Here is a 27,233-nt window from a genome sequence, read left to right on the forward strand (position 1 = left end):
GTAGAGCAAATTATGCCATCCTCTGTAAAGGAGATCGTCATATTTAACCTGTTCATTATGTCTCTCCCCAGTATATTTACTGGTGAGGCACTATAATACAAAAGTGGTACTGACAGATCGTAATCTCCAATAGATAGTGGAACGTTATCAGTAAATGGAACCAACCCTTTAGCCCCAGAAAATCCTTGGGTGTTCATGGCTTCGCCTGACATCTTAAATTTACCTTCCCTTATGCAAGACCGGGTTGCCCCGGTGTCAACAAGGAATGATAATTTTTTGTCACCTATCGTTACCTCTATGCGTGGCTCCTCCGCACTATTAGGTGTTACTGACAGGATGGGACACACCAAGGCCGTCTGTGGGCTGACCTATTGGGGGTACAATGATTGGCCATTCCCTGTGTAAGGGTTGTGTCCCAACACCGTCACCCCACCCAATTGTGTTTGTTCAGTTTGGGGTGGTGGTTGTATTAACGCCACTTGGTGTTGTGACGGCGTCAGTTGCTGTGTTATTTGTTGTTGTGGCAGTGAATAGGTTTGTGGCTGTTGTGTTTGTTGTTGTTGATCACTCCCTTGTTGTGACATCTGCTGTTGTTGTATGCCCTGCTGTTCTTGTGAGGTCCTAGGTTGTGCTTGTTCATTCCATGCTGGTGTTCCTGGCCTGACCCTACATGTACGTGACATATGTCCTAATAGTCCGCAGCTCCAACACACGGGTGGTTCCCTGTTTTGCCATGGGAAGCTCCCTGTGTTGTCCTGGTATACGGGTTGCCCTGTGGGGTAGTAATTTCTAAGTCCCCCCGCCTGTTGTTGGGTATTATATCCATATCCTCTCCCTCTCATAAACCCTCCTCTCCCTCTGTTATAACTATAATACCCAGTTCCTTGCATTGGGTACCCTCCTCCCATGTTTGGTGCGTGTAATTGCAGAGGCGGCACTTGCTGTATTACACCTTGTGGAGGCGCTATTTGAGCGGGATCTTGTGCAGCCACTACTTGCGTTGGGCTTTGGGCCATTGGTGTGGGCGTAGTTATTAGTGCCCCTTCCATTGTGTATTTAGTAAGTTTTTTCTGTACTAATTTGGCCTCTTCTGTTTTCCTGTCCTCCTCCTTTTGTTTCATTTTTCCTTGCCATGTCCTGCAGTGATGTACTATAGTCAGTTGTATTTCTGGCCATGGTTTTGCTTCCATCCCCACTACTTTCTTTAGTTGTCTCTGAACTCCTTCTGGGAGCCCTTGTACTAGTATATGATAAAATATGGCTGGTGTTTTGTCCCATTGTTCTCTAGTTTCCATGCGCCACTTCTCTTGAATATCCTGGATATAATCAACAGGATCCTCATTTTCACCCATCTTACGGGAAGTAATGGCTCCTATGTCTGATGTGTCGGGGTACTGCACTCTCAGTGCCTGCCATAGCGCATGTCTGCAGTTTGCAAATGGTGCCCCATCATGCGATGTGTTTGTTATTGTTACCCCATGGAATCCCGCTCTTTTCCAAATGTCATCCGCTCTATCCCCTAATATTGATATTAACAGGCCCTTCACATCTCCTACTGCTAGTTTCTGTCCTGCGGTGTGTTTTTCCATTTCATATATCCACTTACCCGCACCTCCACTTAGTGATGGGAGCCTACATTTTATATTTTCCTTATCCGTATGTTTCCAAGGTACATACTGTGGTCTAACCCCTCCTCTCTCCAGCAGTGGCATTAAATTCTGTCTTGTGTCACCCTTTACGCTCCATGATGTTGAGCCTTCACACCCCTCCTCTTCCCCCATTTCTTTTACTACTTCAAATTCTTCCTTACTACCTCTGCTCCTACCTCCCTCTTCTTCCTTTCCCCTTTTTTCATCATTTCCTGTGTTCAATATGGGTATGTTTATTTGTCTGTCTTGCCTGCGACTAGGGAGGTCCCTAAGTCGACATGCATAAGGTGTAAGTTCGTTCATGAAGGGCGCGAGCTTTATTCTGTGCAGAGAGCGTGCGGTGGTTGAACATGTAGGGTGTGACGTGGGAGGGCGTGATGGGGATGTGGGTGGCGTGGTTTCATTGGTTTGTGTTTCCCCTATTCTTTTCACTTCCTCCTTACTTCTCTCCAGCTCCTCCCATCTTCTACTCATCCAGGGCGAATCTATGTTTGTTCTAGTGAGGTATAGTTTATCTAAGCTTTCCCTTTCACTCTTCCTTCCATCCTTCTCCACTCCTCCTTCCTCCTCACTGCAAAAATCATTCATAAATGGCACCCCCCACTTTCCCCTTTTTCCTTTTATTGTTACTGTTTTTAAGTCTATTAGGTCTCTTTCTCCCTTTCCGTTGTTACCAACTGTTCCCCTTAGTGCTGATGTTGTTGCTACCTCTCTACTTTTATATACATCTCCCCATCTTTCACTCTCCCTACCCCTCCCTTCTCTTCCTTCTTCACTTCTCTCCTCCATTTCCCTACTATTTTCCTCCCTTTTCCTTTTCAGTTCCTCCATTACTTCGTTGCTCATCTCTTCCAATATCCTTTCATCCTCTCTCTTCCTTTCCCATTTCACCCTTTCTCTTTCTACTATACTCTCTATTACCTTCCCCTCTTCATATTTTTTAGCTGTCTCGGATATTATCCTCCTCCTCCATATTTCCATTTCTTTTTCCTTTTCTTCTTCTTCCTTCTTCTTCTCTCTCAGCACTACTCTTGATACTCTATCTGCTGCTGCTTTTACCCTTTCAGCTTCTCTCTTTCGCTCCTCACTTCGTTCCCTTAATTTTTCCAATTCGTCCTTACCTTCTTTCCTTTTCCTCACTCTCTCTCTTTCCTCCCCCTCAAGTTGTTTGATCAGTTCATTCTGCTCATCCCTTAGTTTAGCTAATCTTTCCTCCAAAATCTCTTCTTTCTGCCGTAGTAGCTCCTCTCCCCTCATTTCACTCTCTCTTGCACTATCCTCGTTTGTTCTCTTTACCGCCTCCCTTTCTTCTCCAGTTAGTGAGCCTCGTAATTTCAACAATATCTGTGCAGCTACCCACTCATCGTTTCCTATCTCTACAGTCTGCTCTTCTCTAATCCTCCCGTCCCCCATTGGTATCTTCCCATGAGCCACATATGGTGGAGGGCTGTATGCCGGGTTTGAGTATCCTTCAGCCGCCCTTAACTGTCCTTCTATTTCTCCTAATTCTCTTAAAGGGTACAACCCTCCTCCCTCTGTTTTCACTCCCGGTGTTATGGGTATCTCATTGCTCGGTTCCTTTTTTATGTCGTCTGATTTATCAATCTTTTCTCCTCCCTGTCTTTCGTTCCCCGTATTCTTTGTGCTTTCGCACTCCTTTTCCCCATCCGTTCCTTCTTTCTTAATCTCCTTTTCTTCCGGTGTTTCCCCCATAGTGAACATTCCATTTGGTCCTGGTCGAGACCCCTGGAACATCCTCCATAAGTTAAACACCTCCACATGGTTTGCCAACTTCTTCCCCTTGTATGTATTGTGGAGATGGTTTAGTAGTGAATGTTGGGCATATGGATCGAAACTACCATTAGGCGGCCATGGTGTTAACATTTTGTTGTCCGTCCCCTGGGTCCACTCTATGCTGTACTTAATTAATTTCTCCCTATGTGGTGGCAGTGTGGTGCATATGTGTTGTAGTGGGGTAGTGAGGGTATTCCCCCACCCTCCCGACCCTCTCCCGTATGACATAGTGGCACTCCCCTTGTTACCCTTCCCTTTACTAGCAGTTTACAATATACAACCTTGTATTGCTTACCTTGCCCCGCAAGTGTGGGGACTTACGACAATCCTTTGACAAATTATGCAATAATAATAATAAAAAATAATAAAAAAAAAAAATAATAATGAAAACAAATATATGTATGATGTTATATTATATTCCTTCCCCTACGGCCCCCTGCGGCCGAAGCGCACGCAGCCCCCCGCGGCTGCGTACCCCTTACGACGATCTTATACAGTCGTCCTGTTTCTCCGTTCTCCTCCCCCTTTTACACTTGCCGTGGCCGGCGTTCTCCGTGCGCAGCCACGCCCCTTTCCCCTTCTCCTCTTCGATCCACTCGTTTATCGTTTATCTCCGTATCCGCTCCTTTATCATGTTTCTCTTCCCCACCACTCTCAAACCCAAAGTTTCTTGTGTTCGCGATATCTTATTAAATCCCTACTGGTGACGTCACCGATTTCTTCGAGCTACTGGTATATTCTTGTTATGTTCTTTAAGTTCAAAATACACTTGCAATCTACCCCGCTAACCCTACAGCTGTCTTCCTGTCTCTCCTGGAACAAGGTAATCTCATCAATAATATAACCGGACTGCGCACGCTGCGTCGCCTCGCGTGTGATACGCCCCTCAACAGGAGGGCTTAACCAGCCAATTATCTTCCGTTTTGGGCAACTACGTAACTAGCTACCGCCCACAGGGAAACGTCATCTACCTATCGAGTTTCTTGCTCGAACAATAGGGAACCTCATCTACTCATTGATCAATAAATGTCAAATCGCAGGAAACCACACACACCCACCCTCACACGTAGTCGCGACTTAGGCCAATCAGTGTCTTACGAGCGGTCGCATGTGATGTTTTCGTGCTCCGCCCCCCTCTTTCTCGTGACGTAGCCGATTGCTCTCGCACTCGTTTCGCTACCATTCATTCCATTAGCAACACTAAGTCGGTCAAACCTTCGCCGCGCATCTGTACAACACCTCCCTCCTCCCTTATTTACTTCCTCCCCCTCCCTCACAATTTCGCATTGCTTGTTGTGCGTGTCATGCTCACCAAGTTCTCTCGATGCAGGGCCGCTCGACTGCGTGCACCCCTCCAAGCGGCTCGCCACCTCCCCTCGTCTAGACCACGTCTGGACACTCGCCGACCGCGGGCGGGATACTTCTCAACCGGCTCCCGAGGGCCAATATCCGGATTGCGCTGTCCGGTCCTCTCGCAGCTCCGCGATGGTCCTGTAGTCCTCAGAAGGGGGCAACGGCAGAGGGGGCCGCGCCGCCGGGCCTCCTCGCAACGGGAGTGCCTGGAAAAATTAAAAAATAAAAGTCGATCTTAAACAGATCCCAGCAGTGCCTCCAACTTGTCGGGGGGAAATTCTGCCGGGGTCGGCCGGGCCGTCCGCAGACCTCCAGGCAGGGAGGCCCCAACTCCTCCCGTGTATATCTCCGATGAGACAGAGTATGAGGCACACACAAGGAGCAAGGTGACTCTGCTGTTTATTAGACAAACGGCAGGGATGGGTCAAGGAGCGTACGCGTTCGTCCTGACACACACAATCGTAGGGCTCGCAGGCCCTTTTTACCTTATTATGACGCGCTACTTGCGTCACTTCAAAAAGTTAACAAAAACCTATCGCCACTCTTAATTGGTTGCTCGAGTGGTAGGGTTAGTATAGTACACATATAGAGAATGATATTAGTGGACAAGGTGTAGTCAGGTGGTATATCTGGGTTGTCCCTACAATTAGATACATAAGAATTGTTACATGAAGACCCCTGAGGATTGGCTAATATTACTGACGTCTGAGATAAGAGCCCCATGTTCTGATTGGTGCACCCGTGAGCTTCCCAGCCTGGGACCACCGTTGTTCCCAGCTCTCGGTGTACCTGTGATTGCAACAATGTTTCAATATGGGTACGTGCAGACAATGTGAGGATTTATTCATAGGTGGAAGGCTGACCGCTCCCACTGTAGCAGATGTCCATTGAGCCTTTCAAGTGTATCGGCCTGTGTCTCGTAGCGAGGGACCCAGACGCCTTTTCTCTCCTGGGTTTTGGCATCTCGTCAGGTTCGGCTTGGTCACGTGGGGAGGGACCGTGAAAAAGGCAGAATTCTGCACAATTAATATTGCTTTTTCTACTGCGCGTCTGGTTTAATTTGCCGGCGTGACTGTAACGTTGGTGCGCGGAGTGCGAGGTTGCAACATCGTGCCTTTGATGATTTGTTCTTGGAATGTGAGTTTGCAACATTACGACCTTGGCTGGTTGCTCCACTGGGTTCTTTCTGCAGGATCAGCAACCTGACTCGTGTTTTGTTAATGTCCACAGGAGCTCTTGGTTGAGGCCTACTTGGGCCTGGTGCATAATTAGTCCGTTTGGTGCATAGGTGCTTTTAAGTTATAATAGCATATATTCCCATGACCAGTATCGTGTTTCCATTATACCTCTATGGTGGTAATGGGTTTCAAGAGAAGCGTGAGCAAGCGTTATAAATGAGCTCATGATGCGTCTTGCGTTTCTGCATTCTGAAAGCCTATGTAAAAATAATAAAGATGCACGTCCGTGAATATGCCTGTCGCCTACGTCAGAGCACTGAGTATGTTCTTCGTGTAGATTGGTGTGGAAATGTTCAGTGTGTATATTTGTACAGAAGTGCTTCCCGTTGTCTAGGTCGTCATGGCATCTCTAACGACGTGTGGATTTTAGTCTAGCTGATCCGAACCGCAGGTGTCGGCATGGCCAGTGCGGGCTGTTGGGCAGGCAGATGGACACATCCTTATGTTCCTATACCAGGGTACCTGGTCGTCTGGTAAATGGACAAACTCTTCTTGTGGCGGGTGTCTGGGCCGTGATCCTTTAGGCCAAGCGCGAGAGGTGAAGGACGGGAGCCTGGTTTTCCATTCTCCCACTTCAGGGTGCTGAGGAATGCCTTAATTGATGAAGACTGAGGAGGAACATTAAGGTCTGAATTTAACAGATTGTGTTCTGGCAACATTAAAACTCCGGAACCACTCTAGTGCCACACCTTGAATTCCATTGAAATAGAAGAGTCTAGATAAAAGGATAGAATGGTCCACCGTATCAAAAGCAACATACAAGTCCGGCATTACCATTGGGGACAAATATCCTTGATCAGCTTGATATAATAAGTTATCCTTGACTGGAACCAGAGACGTTTCGGTGCCATGCATGGGGCGGAAACCATATTAAAGATTTTCAAGAACACAATTGCCCTCAACAAAGAGCACAAGTTGTTGGGTTAGCACCTTCTCAATCATGTTGGCCATCCATGGTAAGCCTGCTAGTGGACGGTAGTTGTTGAGAACTGTGGGGTCAAGTAATTTTTTTAAACAGGAGAGTAATGATGGCTTTTCTGAGACCACGAGAAAACATCCCCTCTTGTAAGGGGAGGTTTGTAAGATTAGTAATGTAATCAACAAGAGCCAGTCCCTTGTCACGGGCCACTAACGCAGGCAATGTGTTGAGTTTGGAATGGGTGGGTTTAATCTTCACAAGCAATGGTAGAATGTCACCATTAGAAACGTCATTGAAGGCAAAAAGAGGCTTGATGGGGGAACGATCGAAGAATCAAAGGTCTGATCACGCATTTCTACTTTTTGTGTAGATTTTGCTGAGACAGAATTGGTTGAAATCATTATCCAAATTGGCATTAGGAAAAGAATGTTGACTAGTAAAGGGGGGATTAGTGAAAGTATGTACCATTGAAAATAGTTTGGCAGGCCTAGTAAGCACTAAGTTAATGGGTGTGTGAATAATAATCGCTTTTGGCTTTAAAAATGACTTGTTTTCATATGAGCAGTGCACTACGGGTAACCTGATGATGGAGCTGGTCTCCTCCCTGTTTACATTTTTCTATGATATTGTTTAAGAAGATTGAGCTCCTCTGAGTACCAGGGATTGGTACATGTTCTGGTGGATTGGGCGGAAAGAGAGATTTTGTCCACCATGGTTCAAAAGAAGGTTACACATTAAACCTGTAAATGCTAAGGACGAGTATGCTCATTCTTTTTGCATAGACTTGCATGCATAATAGCCTGGCACTTGAAGAAGCAATCAGTGTGCTAGTTAGAACAAAAGGAAGGACGAGAAGACACCAGTTCTACTGAGCTGATAATCAGGAGAACTTTTTTGAGCATGCAGTTTATTGAAGGATAAGATGTCGGGCATTAGAAAGTGAGGTGGTTTTTAACTTAAAATGCCATACAGAGTGATCACTCCAAGATTCAGGGAATGTGGAGTTGTGGAGCAAATCCAGATTACAAGGAAAAAGCTTATCTATTCAATGCCCTGCAGAATGTGAACACAAGGTGACCAAAGGATGTAGGGAGTGATTGCGAGTTATATCGAATAACTTGCATAAGTGGGCACCATTAGGGCAGTACAGCCAAGGATTAGGAGTTTATGACTGGAAAAAGAAGGAGAGGCAAGATAGTCCTTGAGACGTACAAGAAAGTTACTAGCTGTCCCTGGAGGACTATACTCAAATATGACTCTGATAGAATCAGAGACAGATAGTTGGAGCACGAAGAAACACAACTGTGAGCAATCCTGAGGGTTAAGGGGTTTACAATTGGACACAAGGATGGTGGATTTGAAAATGGTGGCATTTCCACCTCCACATTGATTTGTTCTGTTAGTGCATTTGATGAACACCTGTTTGTGGATAAGAAAATGAAAACTGGTTATACTCTCTTCTTTGAACCAGGTTTCAGTAATGAACAGCAGGACTAATGTAGGTCGTAGATACGATCAAAAATTGCTGAGGCTACATGTATGGATGGCTCAGGTGAGGCACATAAAGTTATCAGGGAGTTTTGGAAAACCATTGAGAAATCTGGACCAATCCCAAGTCCTGAAACAAAACATAGTACACTCCAGCAATCCCACTGACTGTACTAAGTGCTTCACCCCTCATGCACTATAAAAGGGAAGAGAAATGTGGCAAAGGAGGAGAAGAAGAGGAGGGAGGACTATAACCCCACATACTGTCCGTTGATTTGCAGAGATTATACTAGCCAGATACTACATAGCACTTACCTTTGCCAAGCTACAGCTTTTACTTTACTTCCAATATCCCTCTCAGCCATATTCTGAGTGGCTGAGTGATGGCTGTAACTGATCAGGGTCCAATACCAAGAATCAAGATGATCTGGGCTACTGGACCCTCTAGGATGATCTGGGGGAGAACTGGATAATCTTCTGTTGGAGGGTGTCTAACATATCCTGCCTGACAAAGTCCCTGATTAAGAGGAGAAGAGAATAGCCATGCAAGCCAAGGTCTGGGAGAGACCTACCTGAAGTTGAAGCTGCGAGGACAAATGTCTAGCAGAAACCTATACCAAGTTTGTGGAGATACATGAGGGATGGGGGTAGTTTGCATTGAAACTACCCGAATAGTTTGAGAATAAGCCTACTAGCGGGAACCTCATACAATGTATCAATCAACCTGATACAAGAGACTACAACATCTGATATCTGGGATAGGCTTTTAATGATCTAATGCACGCTGGAAGACTACAGAGAATCTAGACTATGAATAGACCCTGTTAGAGCCTCCCAGAAGGAAAGTGGTTCATTTCAGTTGATTGCTTGGCGCTGGACATTAGGGTTATTGAACTCTTCTTTTGGTCAAACCTTGCAACATTTTGTGATCAAGCAGAGGGTAGCCTAGAAGATGCTTATTTGTAAGATAATGTTTTAAGACATTTTTAGCCACATCGTTTCAACATTTTTCTGTTATATCGGGTGTCCCAAACAGAGATAAGAGACTGGTAGATTCATAAGTATATGATTCAAAAATGTTTGTTGGACATTAACCTCAGAAAGTGTTTAGCACCTGGAGACCCCTGTTTCTTGTTTCATCATGCCACCTTTAACTATATGTATTCTCTTACCTGTCTTTAACAGGTCAGAACCCATCCCCTGTAAGCGTTTGCTCCAATGCCTCCCTTAAAGAGCCTCCAATAAAAGTGCTGTCACGTGCATCGTTTCGCATCCTTACCACAGTGCATCTGAGGATCTGGTATTGATATGCTGTGAGAACATGGCTATAGATCTCAATATACTTAATGCTACTTTGGTACTTTGGTAATGGCACATGTCTTGTACTAGGACGCTTGTTATGCCACTGCCCCTGCACACTAACCACACTTGGGCCACCATTTTCATGTGAAGAACCATGCTGGTTACACATTCGTTCGCACATCCTCTTCAACACTTTTATTATTCAGTAACCAGTAAAATTGATCATGTTCATTCCAGGTGAACACCAAATCTCACCCCAGTTGCACTCAGCCCAGGCTACGCCATATGATAGAGAACAGTGTGATAGATATAACACTGTTAAAGCAAACATATTCACTCAGGCCACATTCACAGTAGTGTGAATGCATTTAAAGTAAAATCGACTTACATTTTTGTCCTTAAAACTATTTCAGCTATCAGTATGTTCATTTAGCATGCACACATTTCATACAATGAGCAAATGTACATCACTGCTATCACATACAGAAATAATCCAAATGCAGATACAAAAGTTATTACACCAAGTTTAAAACCAATTGCTGCTAAAATCATGTTCGTTTTTTTATTGTAAAATAGAGTTTAATACAAAACTTTTTTTACATCCCAGTCCTTCCTTTGCATTCATTAAGTAAAGCACTTGACAATCCAAAAACGTACATAAATCATGTAATACAATTCATGAATTCATCGCATTGAGATCGAATTCTCAAACCTTGGCGCAAATAGGATAATACAGCCGAGGCTATAACCTGGGTTTCTTAATTGAATAAAAAGTACAGCGCCGGATGGCACTGTGAAAAAACTGCATCGCTTAAAAGCAATGTTAGCGCTCTTCGTCTGATATGTATCTACGCTGTACAGAAAAAAAATAGATCTAATAGGTCTTCCAAATCAGCAGCGCACATTATGCAATTCTTTTTACGTTTCAATTTGCTAATACTGAGCCCCACTGGATTGTATTTATTTATTTATTAATGTTTATTGATTGCATTTGTTACACGCCCAAACCCGAAGGTATCACAGCGTTGGTTAATTAAAAATATCATTTGTTACAAGCTTAAGACACAAGTTACATACATACATTCAGTTACAGTTACAACAGGTTGAGAGCATGGACGGAGTTAGTTAAGGCCTTAGTTTAATTTGTCAAAGAGCCAGGTTTTGATAATTGACTCGAATCGCAGGAGCGATTGCTCATTTCTAATGTGTGCCGTTAGAGTGTTCCAGAGCATTGGTGTGGCCACTGGGAAGCTAGAGTCTCCTGCCCTTAAGTTCTTGTAGCGAGGAACGAACAGGTGTGTGCTGGTACATGATCTTAGGGATCGGGTTGAGACTTTTTGGGTTATGCTATTGTTCAAGTAGGGAGGGGCGACATTAAGGGGGCATTTGTGAGCAGTAATGAAGGTCTTGATTAGGATTCTCGCTTTGAAAGGGAGCTAATTAACTTCTCTTCTAATATGAGAAATGTGATCATTCCTTTTTAGGCCAATGGCTGCACTTAGGGCTTTGTTCTGGAGTAATTGCAGTTTGGCAATGTTTGATGTCATGGTACACAGTCGGAGGATGTTGCAGTGCTAGTTCTGAGAGGATGAGGGCTCATTATAGTGTAAGGCAGTTCTGGGGTGTGAGGAATTGTCGGCTAAGTGAGAGGAGTTTTGTAGCCTAGGCGGTGGAAGATGACAAGGCATTGATGTTCTTAGTCATGGAGAGACTAGCATCTAGGTAGACGCCACGTGTTTTTACTTGGTTCGGGACTGGGATGGGTGTACCATCAATGTTTATAGCAGCGTAGCTATCATCTAGTGATTTTAGGCGGATGGCGAGCCTACAATGAGGATCACTGTTTTTTCGTTGTTCAGGCATAGCTAATGGGTAACCATCCAATGTTGGATGATTGTGTAAATCTTATTGATGGTGGCAGTGTCTTGTTTGTGGTCCCTAGTGATAGGAATCAATATCTGGGTGTCATCTGTGAAATTTGGGTAGATTACACCCATGGCGTCAAGTGCTGCAAATAGTAGTATGGTATATGTATTGTAAAGTGTAGGTGAGAGGCAGGAGCCTTGAGGGACACCTACAGATACTGTGATGCGATCAGCAGCCTCATCGCTCATAAAGACTCTAGAGGTGCATTCCAACAGGAATGATTTAATCCATAGGGTGGCTTCTGGGGAGAAATTAAAGTTTTTAGCGAGTGAAAGGGACAGCTTGTTGTGATCTACCAAGTCAATGCTGCTGAAAGGTCAAGTCGAAGTAAAATGTCTATGTTACCCGCATCTCGGATGCTGTCCATCAGGATTTTTAAGTCTAGTAACACTGTTTTGGTACTATGTTTGGGGCAGAAACCTAATTGTCTGGCTCCTAGTAGGTGGTTACTTTCTAAGTAATTTTGGATTTGGATGTAGGCTACTCAGTCAATAATCTTCAGTAGGAATGGCATGGTAGAGATGGGGTGGTAGTTGGTGGGGGTAGTGGGATCAAGGGAGGGTTTCTTGAGTAATGGTGTTACCCAGGTCGATTTGATGATAGAGGGGACTGAGTTGGAGGCAATAAAACATAAATAAAGTCAGATATAATGGGCACTAGGGTTGGTGCAGAGATATTGAGCAACTAGGTGGGGAAGCTATCCCCCTTACAGTAGGAATGTTTAAGGGTAATGAAGGTGGCCAAGACCTGATCTTGCAATACTTTATTGAATTTGAATTGGGGCATGGTGGTATCCGCATTGGCGCTAGGTAAGTGTGAGGGCATATTTTTGCCAGCTAGTAATTTTCTCTTTGTCTTTATTAACTCTTGTAAGGTGACGATTTTGGGGCTGATTCATGGAATTTGTGCACAGAAAAACGGGGATTTGTGTGCCATTCTGCCCGCTAAGCCCCATTTGTTAAAGAGGGATTTGCGGGCATAATGGCGCACAAATCCCGACCAAGCAGCTTCAGAAATAGATTCTAAATTTATAGTTACGTTGGACGTGTGAATACAGTCAAGAATTCTTCCTTTAACGTGTGCAGGATTTGTGTAAATTACATGTCGTAGAGGGCAGAACTGAGACGAGTGTCTTTACAGTCTAATTCATCATCACATCCACGGTTGACATCCCCTAAAATAATTAATTTGGTACAAGGTTTCAAGTGAGGGGTGATGAGCAAAGGGATGTCAAGGTCGGGATTGTTAGTGTTATTAGGTTATCTATAAATAAGAAGGAAGTTGAATGTGGTTTTAGTGTCCGTAGTAAGCTTCAGGAGCAGAAGTTCATATCCTAGGACAGGGTCAATGGGGCATGGTCTAAGGTGCATGGTGGTTTTTGACATTACTGCTACTCAACCCCTGATGCAATTAAAATGTTCCTTCCTAATCAAGGATCTGTCTGACATATAGACCCTCCATGAAAAATATTCCTTCATTTTATTAGAAACAATAATTGTATGTCTGTGATTGGACATTTTAGTCAATTCTGTTGATTTCCTTTAATCAAGGGTGAGGAACTTGATATGTGAAGACAGATCTTGACATATGAAAGGAGATAATGTATCTTTCACGGCCCGGCTGTGGGGTGGACATGGGCTTTAACGGCTTGCCAGCCTGAGCTTTGGTAGTCCCAAGCAAAGCAAGGGCCTTAGCACAGGCTGAGGGCCAATTAAAGCGGATGTCCGCCCCCAGGCGAAGCGTGAACGCTGTTGGCACCCCAGGATTTACTGGGGGACAGATGGTTTCCTTTTTCTTTTTCATATGATGGGAGATTAGCTTTGTGCAAACCCATCTCCCGTCGGAGAAAAACGGAATGTTAAAAAATGGCCACTGCCATTAACATTGAAAAGGCGCTAGGTCCCTTTTTGAATAACGGCAGCCATGGAAAATGTGTACCAAATTGGCTGTCATCATCTGAAAAGGGACTTAGTCTCTTTTCTATTTCATTGGCAGCAATTTTGTGTTCATTATTTTTTTTCCCAGGTGCGGGCTTTGAAGGCACAATCGCGCTCGGGAAAGGCAGATTGTGATTGGTCAATCTGTCTTTCCTGGGTGCAATTAGAGTTTGATTAAAATAAAATAGCGCCTTGAAACACTTGTGTATAGGCGCGTTACAAATGCCATATCATATCATATCATCATAGGATTGGAAGAACTATGTAGCCAGTGTGCCACCATATCAAGAAATAATTAATCTTCTAAGAAAGCCAACCCCAATTCCCTGTGAACCCCAAAATTCAATGAAGACGTCATTTTGTATCATTTGTAGTTCAGAAGAATCTTCAAATCCCCATAGGGAAACGCTGTACTTTACAGTGGCTTTAACATTTGCTATGCAGATCTTCAAAATCATGTTTAATTGCTTGGGCTTTACAGGTTTTCATTAACTGAAAAATCCCAACAAGTGATTGCCTCATTCTAGTGGCCTGTTTTTCTAAATGTGAATTAACCATTTTACCAACTGAGAAGAGGATGCCTCAGTAATCAATCTCCTTTATCTTTGGTATTCAACAATGCTGCTGGTTATTCTTGGGGTATTTCTTTAGAAATATTCTCAAACTACTTTCTCCGCTGACACAAAGTTGGGAAAATAGCTTATCTTGCTGACGTATCTCACTGCTGTTAAAAAAACAAACATAACTGGCAGGTGTCATACATGTCCTCAAAAAGAAAAAGATAGGATTGTTATGGTACTTTATTAAACTTTTAAACAACAGGCATGGGAAGGCTGGGGAGATCCCTACAGTCCTCTCCACCTCTAGGTGGGCTCCCTCCACTTTATCCCAGGGGGCCATAGGCCCCAGAATATCCCCAGCATATTCTAAATCACGGTAACCCCTACTGTCAAGGTATTTTCTAATCTGGGAGGGAAATCTAAATGTCATCGCCTTTTCTATGTAGCTCCCTCAGGAAATCTTCTAATTGATTGCCTCCATTGTCCCAATGAACTGATTTCTCCATGGTTTATCGACCAGTCTCTCCCCTCACACACTCTATCTCTCCCTGTCTTTCCACCTGTGCTGCTCCTTCTATATCTGCCTGTGCACGGCTCCTTCTGAGATCTTCTTCCTCTCTACATCAAGCTCCAATCCTCCCCCTTTTCTATCTGACTTGACTCCTCCCTCAATCTCTTCTCCTCTCCCTCACTTTATGTTTCTCACTCTCCTTCTCTTACCCTCTACTCAATCCCATATCTATATCCTGATTTTATCTCACTGTCCGTGCCAATATCTCCCAATGATGCTCCCTCTTGCTTCACTCCATCCTCACCACTATTTCCACTACCGTGTTTCACTCTAGCAATAGCCTCCTATCATGCACTAAATCACTCTCAATCTTTCTCTTATTCTCCAACACTTCCCCCCTCCCTCTCTATACCTAAAATGTGTCTCTACTAAAATATGTTGTTATTACTCACTATACCATATTGTTCTTTATACGAATAGGTTTAGCTAACACTCAGTTTATTAATTTACTTATTTAGTTAATGAACTGAAATTCTGAGCAAAGAGGGCATCACATGGTGCATAGGAACCTGGGAATGGGGGTAAAACGAAAGTACTGTTTAGAAGAAAAGTGTTTGTGTAAAACATTAATACACCACCATTATAGTTAATTCAAACATATTACATTGGAGTTCTGGTGACTATGAAGTTTGGTGGGCATGGAGACGTATTTTAATGTATTGAGGATAGTGAAAGATTAAAGGTAAAGTTGCATATTATTCCATTTGGTATGAAGCCAATGGTGATGGGCAGAGCTAAATCCAACCAAACGATAAGAGCAAAGTGGCTATTTGAAGGTGTGGATTGAGTGAATTGCCATGCATACTAGAATGAGAATAGTGTTTAGAGACCTGTTGTTCACAGTGGTCCACATGTTTGATGACTGTTGCAAGTTATAGGGATGGAAGTAGATCTGGTGCAGTTGTAGTAGATCTGGAGCAGAGGCGTTGCTAGGGTGGGGCTAAGGGGGCTATAGCCCCTGGTCTTTTGGTTGTAGCCCTGGATAGAATCTCAGGAGCTACAGCCAAAAGGCTAGCTAGCCCCCAGTCTCAACAGTTCTGACATCAGAGTAGCCCCGGGTCTTTTCCAGACCTAGCAACACCCCTGATCTGGAGGCTCAACAATGCTACTTTTGAAGCATTGGTTACCTGGGAAGAATCTGATTTCGTATCCACGTTTACGTGTGGATATCAGTAGCCAGGCACAACTTGAGTGTTATTCTTGTTCCTGGTAGAGTGAAATATGAGGTAGTGTGGATATTTCATCTACTGAGTTGGTTCATGGTTGAGGTGATGTTGTAGACAGGGTTATTTCACTTTCCAAATTAACTACGTGATTTTAAGGGTGTGGGAAGTGTGACTGCAGGTGGGTGGGATCAAGACAGAAGCTGACTCTATTTTGGTGAGTTGACTTGCATAGACATCATGTACCTTTTAGATGTTATTTTTAGGGAGAAGATGAAATGACCAAGAACAGGACCTGTGAATGCACTCACTGGTGGCGTGGTTGCTATGGAGCTGAGACAGGAGAAATAGTAAGACTGGTCAGCAAGCTATGAACAAAAACCTTGAACGTTATCAATATAAATAGCACAATAGTCACCTCAGGTGTATAGAAAAGGTAGACTATCTATATCAATGAGTCTGCAATTTTGCATTTGGCTTAATGCATAATCTGTTTCTTTACTCCAGTTACTCAATTCTTCAGAATTTTCATTACTGTTTTTGTTTGTAAGTAACATTTTAGTAAATATGACATTGATTGGTTCAAGGCCAAACGTCTACAGTGTACGAAACAGCTGAACTTATCTTAGCATATTCAACACGTTACTCTTTATCTTAGTGAGTTTATAATGGGTATTTCGGGTCTGTGCAGCAATTATTTTATAGTAATTATAATGATAATAGGAATAATAGTAGGTTGTTATACTCTGCTTTATGTCACATTTCCCCAGCTCCTATGTGCTGTACTGAGAGTGGCTTTAGTCACCCAATTTAACGGTATGCAATTATGCAACCTCAGAAGGATGAAAGGCTGTGTCTGCCCTGCTATGGATAACTGGGGTAGTCTGAGACCACGAAACCTAAGCGGTGCAGGCTGCCCTGCTGTCACATGTCCCAGGGGAGCCCGCTTCAGACTTAAAAAAGAACGTTTTTTTTTTTTTTAAGTCAGGGTGAAAGCACTCTGACTTCAGAAGCGTGTTACTACAGTTACGGTTGTGGTGCAATATCGGGGTGCTCCAGTTCCAGCTCCACCGCACATGTGAGGAACCAGAAAGCTCTCCTTACTAATGTCTGGCAGAGAGACTCCCAGAACCCCCCTTATTGATTTCCTGGTTCCTGTCTGCCTAGATCATGTGAGCCATAGGCCTTCCTGGAGAGGAGCATTGAATTCATCAGATCGATGGATTCTGGAAACAGATAAGAAAAAACAGCCTTTTTGAAAGTGCGTGTGCGTGCACATGGGTGTTGCAATTTTATGAGTTATGCTTGTATGTATGCATTCAAGGGTGTTTAGTGTGTATGGTGTGTATGGACTCGTGTGAGGTGCAGTGTGAATGTTCTGGCTGCACATGTGGCAAATGCAGTGTGAATGTGGTGTGTGCGAATTAATGATTGAGAGAGATGCTGTATGAGTGTGTGGCTAGTGGGTGAATGGGTATGAATGGGTATGAATGTGTGCATGCAAGGCTGGGTTCTAGGCATGTTTTACTGGTGGTTCTGGGCAAAGCAAGCTTGATGAGTGTTATTACGTGAAGAAGGATTTGGGGCGGGGGAATTATAGCACAATTTTATTTCTGTAGCATGGCATAGTTTACTCAAATTAAAGGCCAAGGTCAATATAATGTGTGTTCTTATATGGGGGTGAGGCAGGGGCACTTGTGGAGCCAGCAAGGAAATATGTCCTTGCTGTGACATTGCATGTTTTACTGGTGTTAGGTCAAAGAAGACATAATGAGTGTACCTAAATAGTGTGGTGAGGCAGTTGTGCAGCCATTGTTTCTTTACTGTCATATTGCATGTTTTATTGCCATTGAGGGCACAGTTACATGAAGCGTGTTCTTACATGGTGGTGAATGGGGTAGGCAAGCATTTGTGCAGCCAACACTAATACATTTTCTTCCTGTGGCAAGGGATTTTTACTAGCATTAAGGACAAGGCCAACAAGAGAATGTGTGTACATGGGGATACTGGCATGTACATACAGAGGAAGCATGAGCATGTGTTTCCCTATGTTAGCAATATGATATGATATATGATATGGCATTTATAACGCGCCTATACACAAGTGTTTCAAGGAACAACGAGGCAGGGGAGGAGGAACAAAGGGAAGACTGAGACAACGATCTTACTAGGCCTGGTGACATTGAGATCGTGCAAGTGCAGGGCAAGGGGGAAGGGGAAAGTGCGGGGGTAATGGGGAGGGGACAGTGCAGTACATGGGATAGACAGCAAAAATAACAGTAAATAAAGCAATACACAAAAGTGCGGCCAGCAGGTGGCAAGTGCAAGGGTGAGTGTAGACATCAGGTGTCAAGTTCTGGCAGGGGACTGTAGGGATACAGAAAACAGTGCCCAACTGCGGGGGTTTCCAGGCACACAGTGCAGGTGTGCAACTGGCGGGGAGGGGACATGGGCCCAAGATCAGAGGGTAGCCAGGTTACCAGTGCAGTTTCAGTTTCAGCCAGGAGTCCAGCAGGGGACAGTAGGAGAGAAAGCAGATGCAAATAGTAAGGTTTTGAGGTGCTTACGGAACCAGAGATGGTTCTCCTCAAGTTTAATGGAGGCAGGGAAGCTGTACCAGACGGAGGCCCCAGCCGAGGAAAGAAATCTACCACCAACACGTTGCTTGGAGAAGTGACTAACGATGAGGGAGTTGGAGGCGGATTAGCGAAGAGCTTGAGAAGGAAGATATTTTAGAAGAGAGAGTTGACGGTATTGTGGCCCCAGGCCCCAGAAGGCCTCGTGGACAATGAACAGGGTTTTGAACTTATCCTCGCAGCCACTGGGAGCCAATGCAGGGATTTCAGTCCTGCAAAGATACGATCCCTGGGCTTGAGGCCAAGGACAAGTATCACTGTCCTGTTCTGGATGAGTTGAAGAGGGCGGAGAGTAGAAGCACGCAGATTTAGAAAAAGACTGTTGCAATAGTCCATCCTAGAGAAAACCAGAGCTCTGGAGACAGTGAGCTTCTAGGGGAAGGAGAGGAAAGGAAGAATATCTCTGAGGAGGTGCAGCTGGTAGTGTGACTTCTTACAGATGTCGGAGATGTGAGGAGAGTAGGAGAGTGTGGCGTTGAAGATGACCCCAAGGTTTTTAGCCTCACAGGTGGGAGCAGGAAGAGGCCAAGGGAGGCCGGCCAGAGAGTGACAGGGAGCGAGGGAGCAGGTGTGTCGATGAGGAGAATCTCGGTCTTACTGGCATTAAGGCAGCGTTCATTGGTGGCACACCACTCCTGGATAGCAGACACCTAGTCAGAGATGAGAGAAGGAGAGGAAGTGGCAGAAGGCAGCCTGAAAATGAGTTAAGTTTCATCCACATAGCACTGAACATTGGGGCAGATAGCTGCAATGCAGTGGACAAGAAGTGGCAGGTATTGGTTGAACAGCCAGGGAGAGAGGTTAGACCCGTGGGGAACATCATACATAGAGATAGAGACAGAGGAGAGGAAGGAGCCAAGTTGGACCTGGGAGGGTCGATCGGAGAGGAAAGAGATCAGCCAAGCCAAGGCTGATCGGTGATACCCAGGTTGTCATGGAGACGGATGAGCAGAATGGCATGGTTGACCATGTCGAAGGCAGAAGAGAGATCAAGTAAGATGAGGGGTGTTAGAATCGAGTTTGGAGAGCAGGTCTTTACGGATGTTCAGGAGAGCAGTTTCCATGCTTCTGGCAGCTCTGAAGCCAGAATGATGGTCGTGGAGATAGCCCACAGATTCAGTGTGATGATTAAGCTGGGAGATGGCCAGCTTTACTAGGAGTTTGCCCAGGAAAGGAGTGATGGAGATTGGGTGATAGTTAGCCAGGCAGGACGGGTCGCAGAGGGTTTCTTAAGAAGAGGGTGCACAAGGGAATGCTTCATGGGGGAAGGGAAGTCTTCAGTGGCAAAGAAGTGGTTGCAGAAGTCAGCCAGAGCAGGGGCCAAGGTGTCAATGTGGTCCTTGATGGCTTTGGAGGAACAGGGGTGAACCTGTTTTGACGAGACATTCATAGATCTGACTTGTCTCAAAACCTTGTCTGGGGAGAACAGGGGAAAGGCAGAGAAGGAGTGAGGAGAGGTGGCCGAAGAAGGGCCAGAGGAAGAGTTGGCAGTAGAGGGGGCAGGATGAGAGGAAGAGAGAGAGAGAGGACAGGATGTCCTGAGTGTTTAAGATGAAATGAGAAGCCAGAATACTGTGCACAATACCAAAGGCAACAGAGTTGGCTGGGACATTTGGGTGCCTAGAGTCAGACACAGCCCCCTTGTTTATATGCTAGGTAAAAGATTTAAGGATTGATCAAAACACATACTTGCATCTTCCACCTAGTGCAGTGCACAGTATGCCCAAACAGCAGCATGATCATCATGCATCTTGCAAATGCATTGTGGCTAAGACCGGCTCAGAGTTTGACGCAGCCCCCACATTTTGACCTTCACCACTACTGGACATTCAAACGTGTGTCCTGCAAACTGGATACAATTATGTGAGGTGAGACCCTAAACCACTGACCTATCTTGTGGCTGTATTATGGTATTTAGTCAGATTATGTGTGGTGAATAAAACATATATAAAATAACTTAAAATAAAAAAACAGGAGCTTATGTCATAGAATTAGTGCATGTATCAACACCTGAGATACTTAATGGCAACATCCAACTTATTGAAAACATTATAGTGAATGTATAGCTACATTAAATCCCAGAATTCCACTTTTGTGTTAGCTAAAGTGATGCTCAATATTCAAAAAGATTGTTAAATATTTCAGGTTGCAAGCTCCTTCATTCAAAATACCAAAGTTCATGTACAGGAACAAATGACTGTTTGTTTTTCATGATTGAATATTCAATCTACCTAGGCAACCATTGTCATATGTTGAATGTGCTGTTTGCTTCCATTTACTTCCATTTTCCATTTCATGAATTGGGCTTACCCCTGTAAGAGACCCTTATTCGTTACCACCATTTGTGAAATGAATGCCCAGATCGTTCGTAAGATGGATATCTAATGGACAGTATAAGGGACCATTGCCAAAAGATGTGTTTTGGGAGTGTGACATACACTGAGAAAAAATATGTTGTGCTTGCATAAGATAGGCTTATTCATCAAAGTACTAATAGCTCAAAATAAACTGCTCCCACCCAGGCGTGTACATTTGGTGTAACACAGATGTGAGTAACCGTATGCAGTGTGTGTGTGTGTGTGTACGTGCAGGAGTGTTTAAAGGAGATGTGTGAATGGCAATACTAAGACATCTAAAGAAGTGTAACAGAAAGTACACACAGATAAGTTCTAAGTTATCACAGAAACTACTGTGAGCTCTTTCAACTTAGACCTGGGTGTTCATGGTGTGTGTGAAGTTTAAAGTGAATGATTATGTATGTAAACATGTTGGATGTGTGGATTAAGAAAGGATGGTGCAAAACTATGTTGGATCAAGTGAAAAAAAAACAAAATTACGTTAAAAAAATATATGTTTCTGTCCGACTTGGTGAAAGATTATTCTAGTAGGGCATCATTGGGACAGTTATGTGAATTGGGTGAAATGTGTGCATTCATTCTGATGGTAATAAGTTTATTATGATTCCTTTATGAATCCCATCTGTAGTTGAACGTTCGTATCAGTCGTTGGCATAAGTTAAGACAGGTTCATCTTACAACAACAATATTATTCTTTGTTAATTGCCCTCTCAATAACAATGCATAGCTATTTTATCAATTGTTTTAGGAGTAAGCTATCTATTTGGTTAACCTCCCCTTATTACTCTGATTGTAGGTAGTCCAGTAAGTGTTGCCTGCAGAGCTTTCTTTGGATTCAGTGGAGAATCTGGTCCCATGATCTACTGGATGAGAGGAGAAAAGTTTATTGAAGAACTAGAAGGCCACATCAAGGAAGGCGTCATCAGGTATGTAGTGTGTGTTTGGGACCAGGACAGACTTCTGAATAGATTAATTCTGTGAAGATCTATTGTGCCTTTGTGGTCAGTGCAATGACACTAGATGTACATTGATTTGGCACCTTATTGCACCAGAAAGAATAGAATTGGCCATTATCTTCAGATTCCAATGTGGTTACCTACAGGACAGCGGATGGTGATATGAACCAAGGATGATGCAGAACAAGTTCACACAATGGACATTTCAGAATGTACGAACTAGTTCTGATTGACCACAATTCTTTTAGCCTATGGCAGTGCTCTTGATTCCATGATGTATCTTACACCATTTGACTGAGCGTCTGACTGGCAATGAGAACGCTATTTTAATATCTATATTACAGTCTGTATTGGTGACCTGTTAAATATTACACTGGAGCAAATGTGGAGATACACATGTACATCTCAGATTTGCACCAACTCTTTTACACCTGATTCACAAAGCCTACAGCCTATGTGCAAGTGTTGTTCATAACCATTTGATCAATGGAATCTCAGAGATGATAAAGACATCTCCAGATTTTCTCCAGTTGTTGGCTTTGTAGATCAGAGCTATGTTAGTTGCTGCAAATCTTAGATGCACTGGGCATCTAATTTTCCCCAGTATGAAAAGTTTTGAATGTATCCCATTATGCATCAATTTGTCTCCATTGTGGCTAGTCTGGATTGTACGGAACCTTTTGGACTAGTAACAAAAATTAGCGAGAGAAGGACAAGTCACCCGGTTGCTTATCGACCCTGAATACAATCACGGTAGAAGGAAGCCAGACGCAAAGGGAGACAGAACCGAGCAGTGGAGGACTGTGCGGGACTCGCCGGTAAGATTGCGAATAACAAGTAATTTCCAAATGAAGGATCCTCCTGGATGTCAAACTAAAATCAAGTTAATACATGTCTTCACAGGAAGTTTAAAAACGGAAACAACCGTGGGTTGTCAGAGGGATAGATGACAACTATAATCGAGTGCTTTGAGTTGATGAACAACCCGGAATCCATTACGCATCCATTAGTTATAACGACATGCCCGAGTGGTGAGTTGCTATCGCCCCCTAAGTTTGAACTGAACAGAAAGCACCTCTGAATGTAAAACGGAATGTGACTTAACAGTGGTACCCAGCGCCTATATGCCTATACGCGTATACAGGGACTGGTCCCACTTTATGCCATGTTAAAATGTATCAGTAAGCAGTGTAGATACAGACTTCCCCTCACTAAGCAAAGTGTCCTTCGCTTCACAGAATGGACAGTAACTGGAGCAACTAAAGAACAAAGAAATTGAATAAACGAAACGGGATCCCACAAGACTGCGTGGCATTGGCTACACATTTAGCCTTAAGGTTGGTTCATACTTGGCAGTGGAGAGAATCAAGAAAGTATTATGCTTAACTAGGAAAGACTTACAAAAAGTAACAAAAAATATTCTCTATTATCTTTAGATGAATCCGTGATAAAATCTGTTATCCTACATCTGAAGAAGGGTTAAAAGATAGCCCGAAACGCGTAATGTAAAGATAGGAGTTGTCTCTGGCAAGAAGAATCAACAACAAAACAGGACATTGCACTAAACATCCTATCAGGATACCAGACAATATTGGAGTTTCTTAAATGAATGATTTTATGCAAACATATATATTTTTCAAATTGATGAATTCTCAACCGAGTTAAATATTTTTTGATTTAATGTGTTTAACAATGTGAGCAATTTACAATGCAATGACGGCGAATTTCAATAGTAAAGTTTGATTGATTTATATATGAAGACTCAAGAGAACATACAGTTCTATAAATTAAATTTTGTTTAATGTAAAAAGATGTATGTTCTGTGAATCTATACAGAAAAACTTAAATTCTTTTTATTGTATTCCGAATTGTTTCCGATTACATCGGACAAAAGTGTGCCCTTGTCTTCGCATCCCGTGCACCGCGGGAAGCCATCCTTCTACATTTACTTCGGTCTGGTAGCACAGACCTCAACAAGGAGCAACTAAAACTCTTAACCATTACGTACTTAATCAAGGTGAAAACTATTTAAACTAGCAAATAGGTACAAAAGTGAGTGCACCTTAACACCTTAGTCTCCTGGATTGTAATGCTTGTCAGTCAAACCCTGAAGGAAATGGTTGGGGCTTGATGAAACAAGACTAAGCCATGATTTATAGTATCTTGCACCTCTGGTGCAGCAACTTCCCACTGTCTCCTGATTTGCCTTCCAGTTAGTAGGCATTGCCACTGTCGCATTTTGAGATCAGCTTACTAACAACAGCCCAGAAGGATTACCTGCACTGACAAGCAAACATCATTATCTGACGTGCATGTCTCAGACAGAGATCAGTCCGCACTCAGAACTGGAAATGCAGACCCCCTCTGTAACTCCTTCCAGGTATCAGAGGTGCCAAAGGGGCTCCCAGCACATGGCCATATAGTTTCAATGGACTGTGTCTAGTACAAACAACAACTCAGATGGTGTGGCTAGTGCAGGAAGAATTGGCCATCAGGGTACTCACAATTATGTGATTGCAGTTTGTAGCAATATAGAAGAGTTAATAAAAACATTTGTCATATTTAGCATGTTCCTTAAATGTTATAAGCAGACAGAAATGTAGTGGAAGTGAAATCACACTCCATCCATTTGAGCAAATATGACCACCTTAGTCACGCAGAAACCTGGACAAATGTGTTTTTGCAACAGGCTGTAGGTCTCTGGTGGTTCAGACACTCTTGCCTTAGCAACAGATGTAATGTGATGCATCAATCCATATGACCCCTTTGTTTCAGGATTCTGATACCTTACTAATGCAGTAAGATTCACAAGACAAAGCACAGAGACTCCCATGATTCTCTCTTCAGCTTATTCTAAAAAGAAAGGTTCTTGAAACACTGATGTATAAAAGCTGGACTTTTTTTAGGGACTAGTTAATATTGCATTCTTACATGGGAAAAAGATTACGTTTCTATAGGTTGACCTTCAAAACTGTTGTGCTTATAAACAAATATAAAATCAAAGAATTTGCAAGCCCCTGCAATATTAGACCGCTATACTGGTGACTAGCACAACATATTGCCTTTCCACCTTCTGTCTGCAGAGGACCTTCAAGCTACCATTGACTCTTGCAACCAATCAGGATCTCCTGAGGATCCATGTCCGCCAATCTTTACAAAGCAATCATGAAATCTCTAGGCTAAGCGACCATCTTCCTATCCCACCCTAATGACTCTCTCAGCACAGCAAGAGTCCCAGTTTAGTTGAAATCTACATACAGAACTGTGATGAACCCATAGACCTTTATTTCTGCCTTTTCACAAGCAGCCAGTCATATGGCACCCCAACCTAAACTTAATGCAGCTGTGCTGTGGTGTTGCAGTGTAATATAATTCAATTCCATCAGCATGTGTTCTTCTACTTCTCTGTTCTTGAGTCCTGTGCCTGCAATTTTGCAGCCCAGTAATGTTCAGATTGGCACTTTTCGACTGGGCAGACAGTTCATCTGGCATTTCAGACCTCCCTGAAAAACGAGGCCTGCAAACATAATACTTACTTATGGTACACTAGTCTCTGCATTTCAGCAGCTGGATATATGTGAGTTTGAGTCCCCGCTAACTTTGCTTTATTTTATCTGATTCATACCGTGCAAACTGAACAGGTCCAGAGGCATACGGGCACAGAGGATGACACCTAGAGAGGAGGGAGCAGACAAATGACAAACAAGATATCGGGCTGACCTAGAATAACTACAATGAGTGAGAACACTGGCTGAACAATATACAGCTACTTAAAAAGATATGGCTTCAGTTTCTTCTTAAACTTACCCAGGGAGACTTCCCTTCTGAGCACAGGCGGAATTGAGTTTCAGATTCTGGGAGCTGCTGCATGAAAAGCACTCTAATTAACTTGACCCAATTTGGCTCTTGGTACCACTAACAAATTGGAATGATCTGATCTGAAAAATGTAACCACAGGCTTCTTGATTATACCTTATGCCAAATATTGCAGAGTCGAGCCATCTAAGCATTTGTGAACTATGGTCAGCAGCTGGAAGTGTATCCTGGCCTCCACCAGGAGCCAGTGCAAACCCCTCCTGGCTTCTGAAATGTGGTAGAATTTTTGAGTCTGATTATAGCTCAGACAGCACTGTTCTGTATGACCTGGATTCCTGCAATTTCACCTCTATTGACTCCCGCCAAAAGGCTACTACAATAGTTTATCTTAGAGCCTATAATCACTCTAGAGATAGTCTCACTGCTCTTGGTACAGAGATATGGGCATATATGAGACAGGAGTCTTTTTTAATAAGAAGATGACACAAGATTACTAATGTGCATTTTCATGTTAAGGTTTTGATCAAAATAGACACCAAGGCCCTCATTACAAGTCAGGCGTTAAGGGTTTAACGGCGCCGTAAAGAGCGTTGGTGCCGTTAAACCCTTAACGCCTGATTCACACTTTAACGCCTGCTTTTTGCAGGCGTTAAAGTCCAAGGCTCTAAGCGACCTTGGTGCTAATTACGGCACCGTAATTTACGGTGCCGTAATTAGCGCCTTCCCCATCCCCATTATGCCCTATGGGGCAAAAATGGGAATGGGGAAGGGCAAATGGTGAATGGGGAATTACTGCGCCACTCACCTTGGAATGGGGCGGTAATTCCGCCATCCACCATGGCAGAATCCGGCATGGACCATGGTGCTAATAGCACCATGGTCCACCGCCTGCCTTGTAATGAGGGCCCAGGTGTTTTAATCTTCTTTTTAGTAGGAATTGTACTTTTTGCTATGCTAAACTCAGAGTATTTGATTCCCAAGCTGGCAGTTCTGGGCCTAGTCCCAATGACCATGAGTTCAGTTTTTTCATTGTTAAGCGCGAGCCCTTTCTCCAGCATCGTCCGTTGAATGAGAGAAAAAATCTCATTGATAGCAATAGTTGCCTGATAGGCGGATGATACAATGCGTATCACTGGCGTAGTTGGAAAAACAAATACCCTTACTCTGTGACAGTTAACATAGAGGGGCCATGAAAATGTTATACATCGAGGGAGACAGACAGGCTCCTTGTTGTACACCATAAGGCAAGGGGACTGGACAGGCCTCCACATCATGACTGCAGACCCTAACAGATCTGTCCTCCAAGAAGGAGCGTGCCCAAGCCACTGCATGTTCATTAAAATAGGCAACTTTCTTAAGTCTATGCAACATGAGTGAATGTTCCACCAAATCAAAAGCAGCTGTCAGATCTAATACCATCAGCAGCATAGCTTGGCTATTATCCATGCTGCACAACATATTCGTCTTAAGGTCCAGAAGAGGCAGTTCAGTGGTAAAACCCGGTCTGATACCTGACTGTCATTTATTAAGAACATCGTACTTTGTCATGTGCTGGAGCACAGTATTTG

At 43.6% G+C, this 27,233-nt stretch overlaps 1 protein-coding gene across 1 annotated transcript in view; it reads left to right on the top strand.

The window, feature by feature from the left end:
- The window catches only part of IL1RAPL2 (interleukin 1 receptor accessory protein like 2), a 2,001,777-nt gene that overhangs the window by 1,559,423 nt on the left and 415,121 nt on the right, over positions 1-27,233 (top strand). Inside the window, exon 5 of the mRNA XM_069612724.1 lies at positions 21,690-21,819. Within this exon, the coding sequence (XP_069468825.1) occupies positions 21,690-21,819 (130 nt within the window). The remainder of the gene's footprint in view (positions 1-21,689; positions 21,820-27,233) is intronic.

The sequence above is a fragment of the Ambystoma mexicanum genome, chromosome 5p (genome assembly GCF_040938575.1).
Source record: "Ambystoma mexicanum isolate Mex_15411 chromosome 5p, UKY_AmexF1_1, whole genome shotgun sequence".
NCBI classification, from domain to species: Eukaryota; Metazoa; Chordata; class Amphibia; order Caudata; family Ambystomatidae; genus Ambystoma; species Ambystoma mexicanum.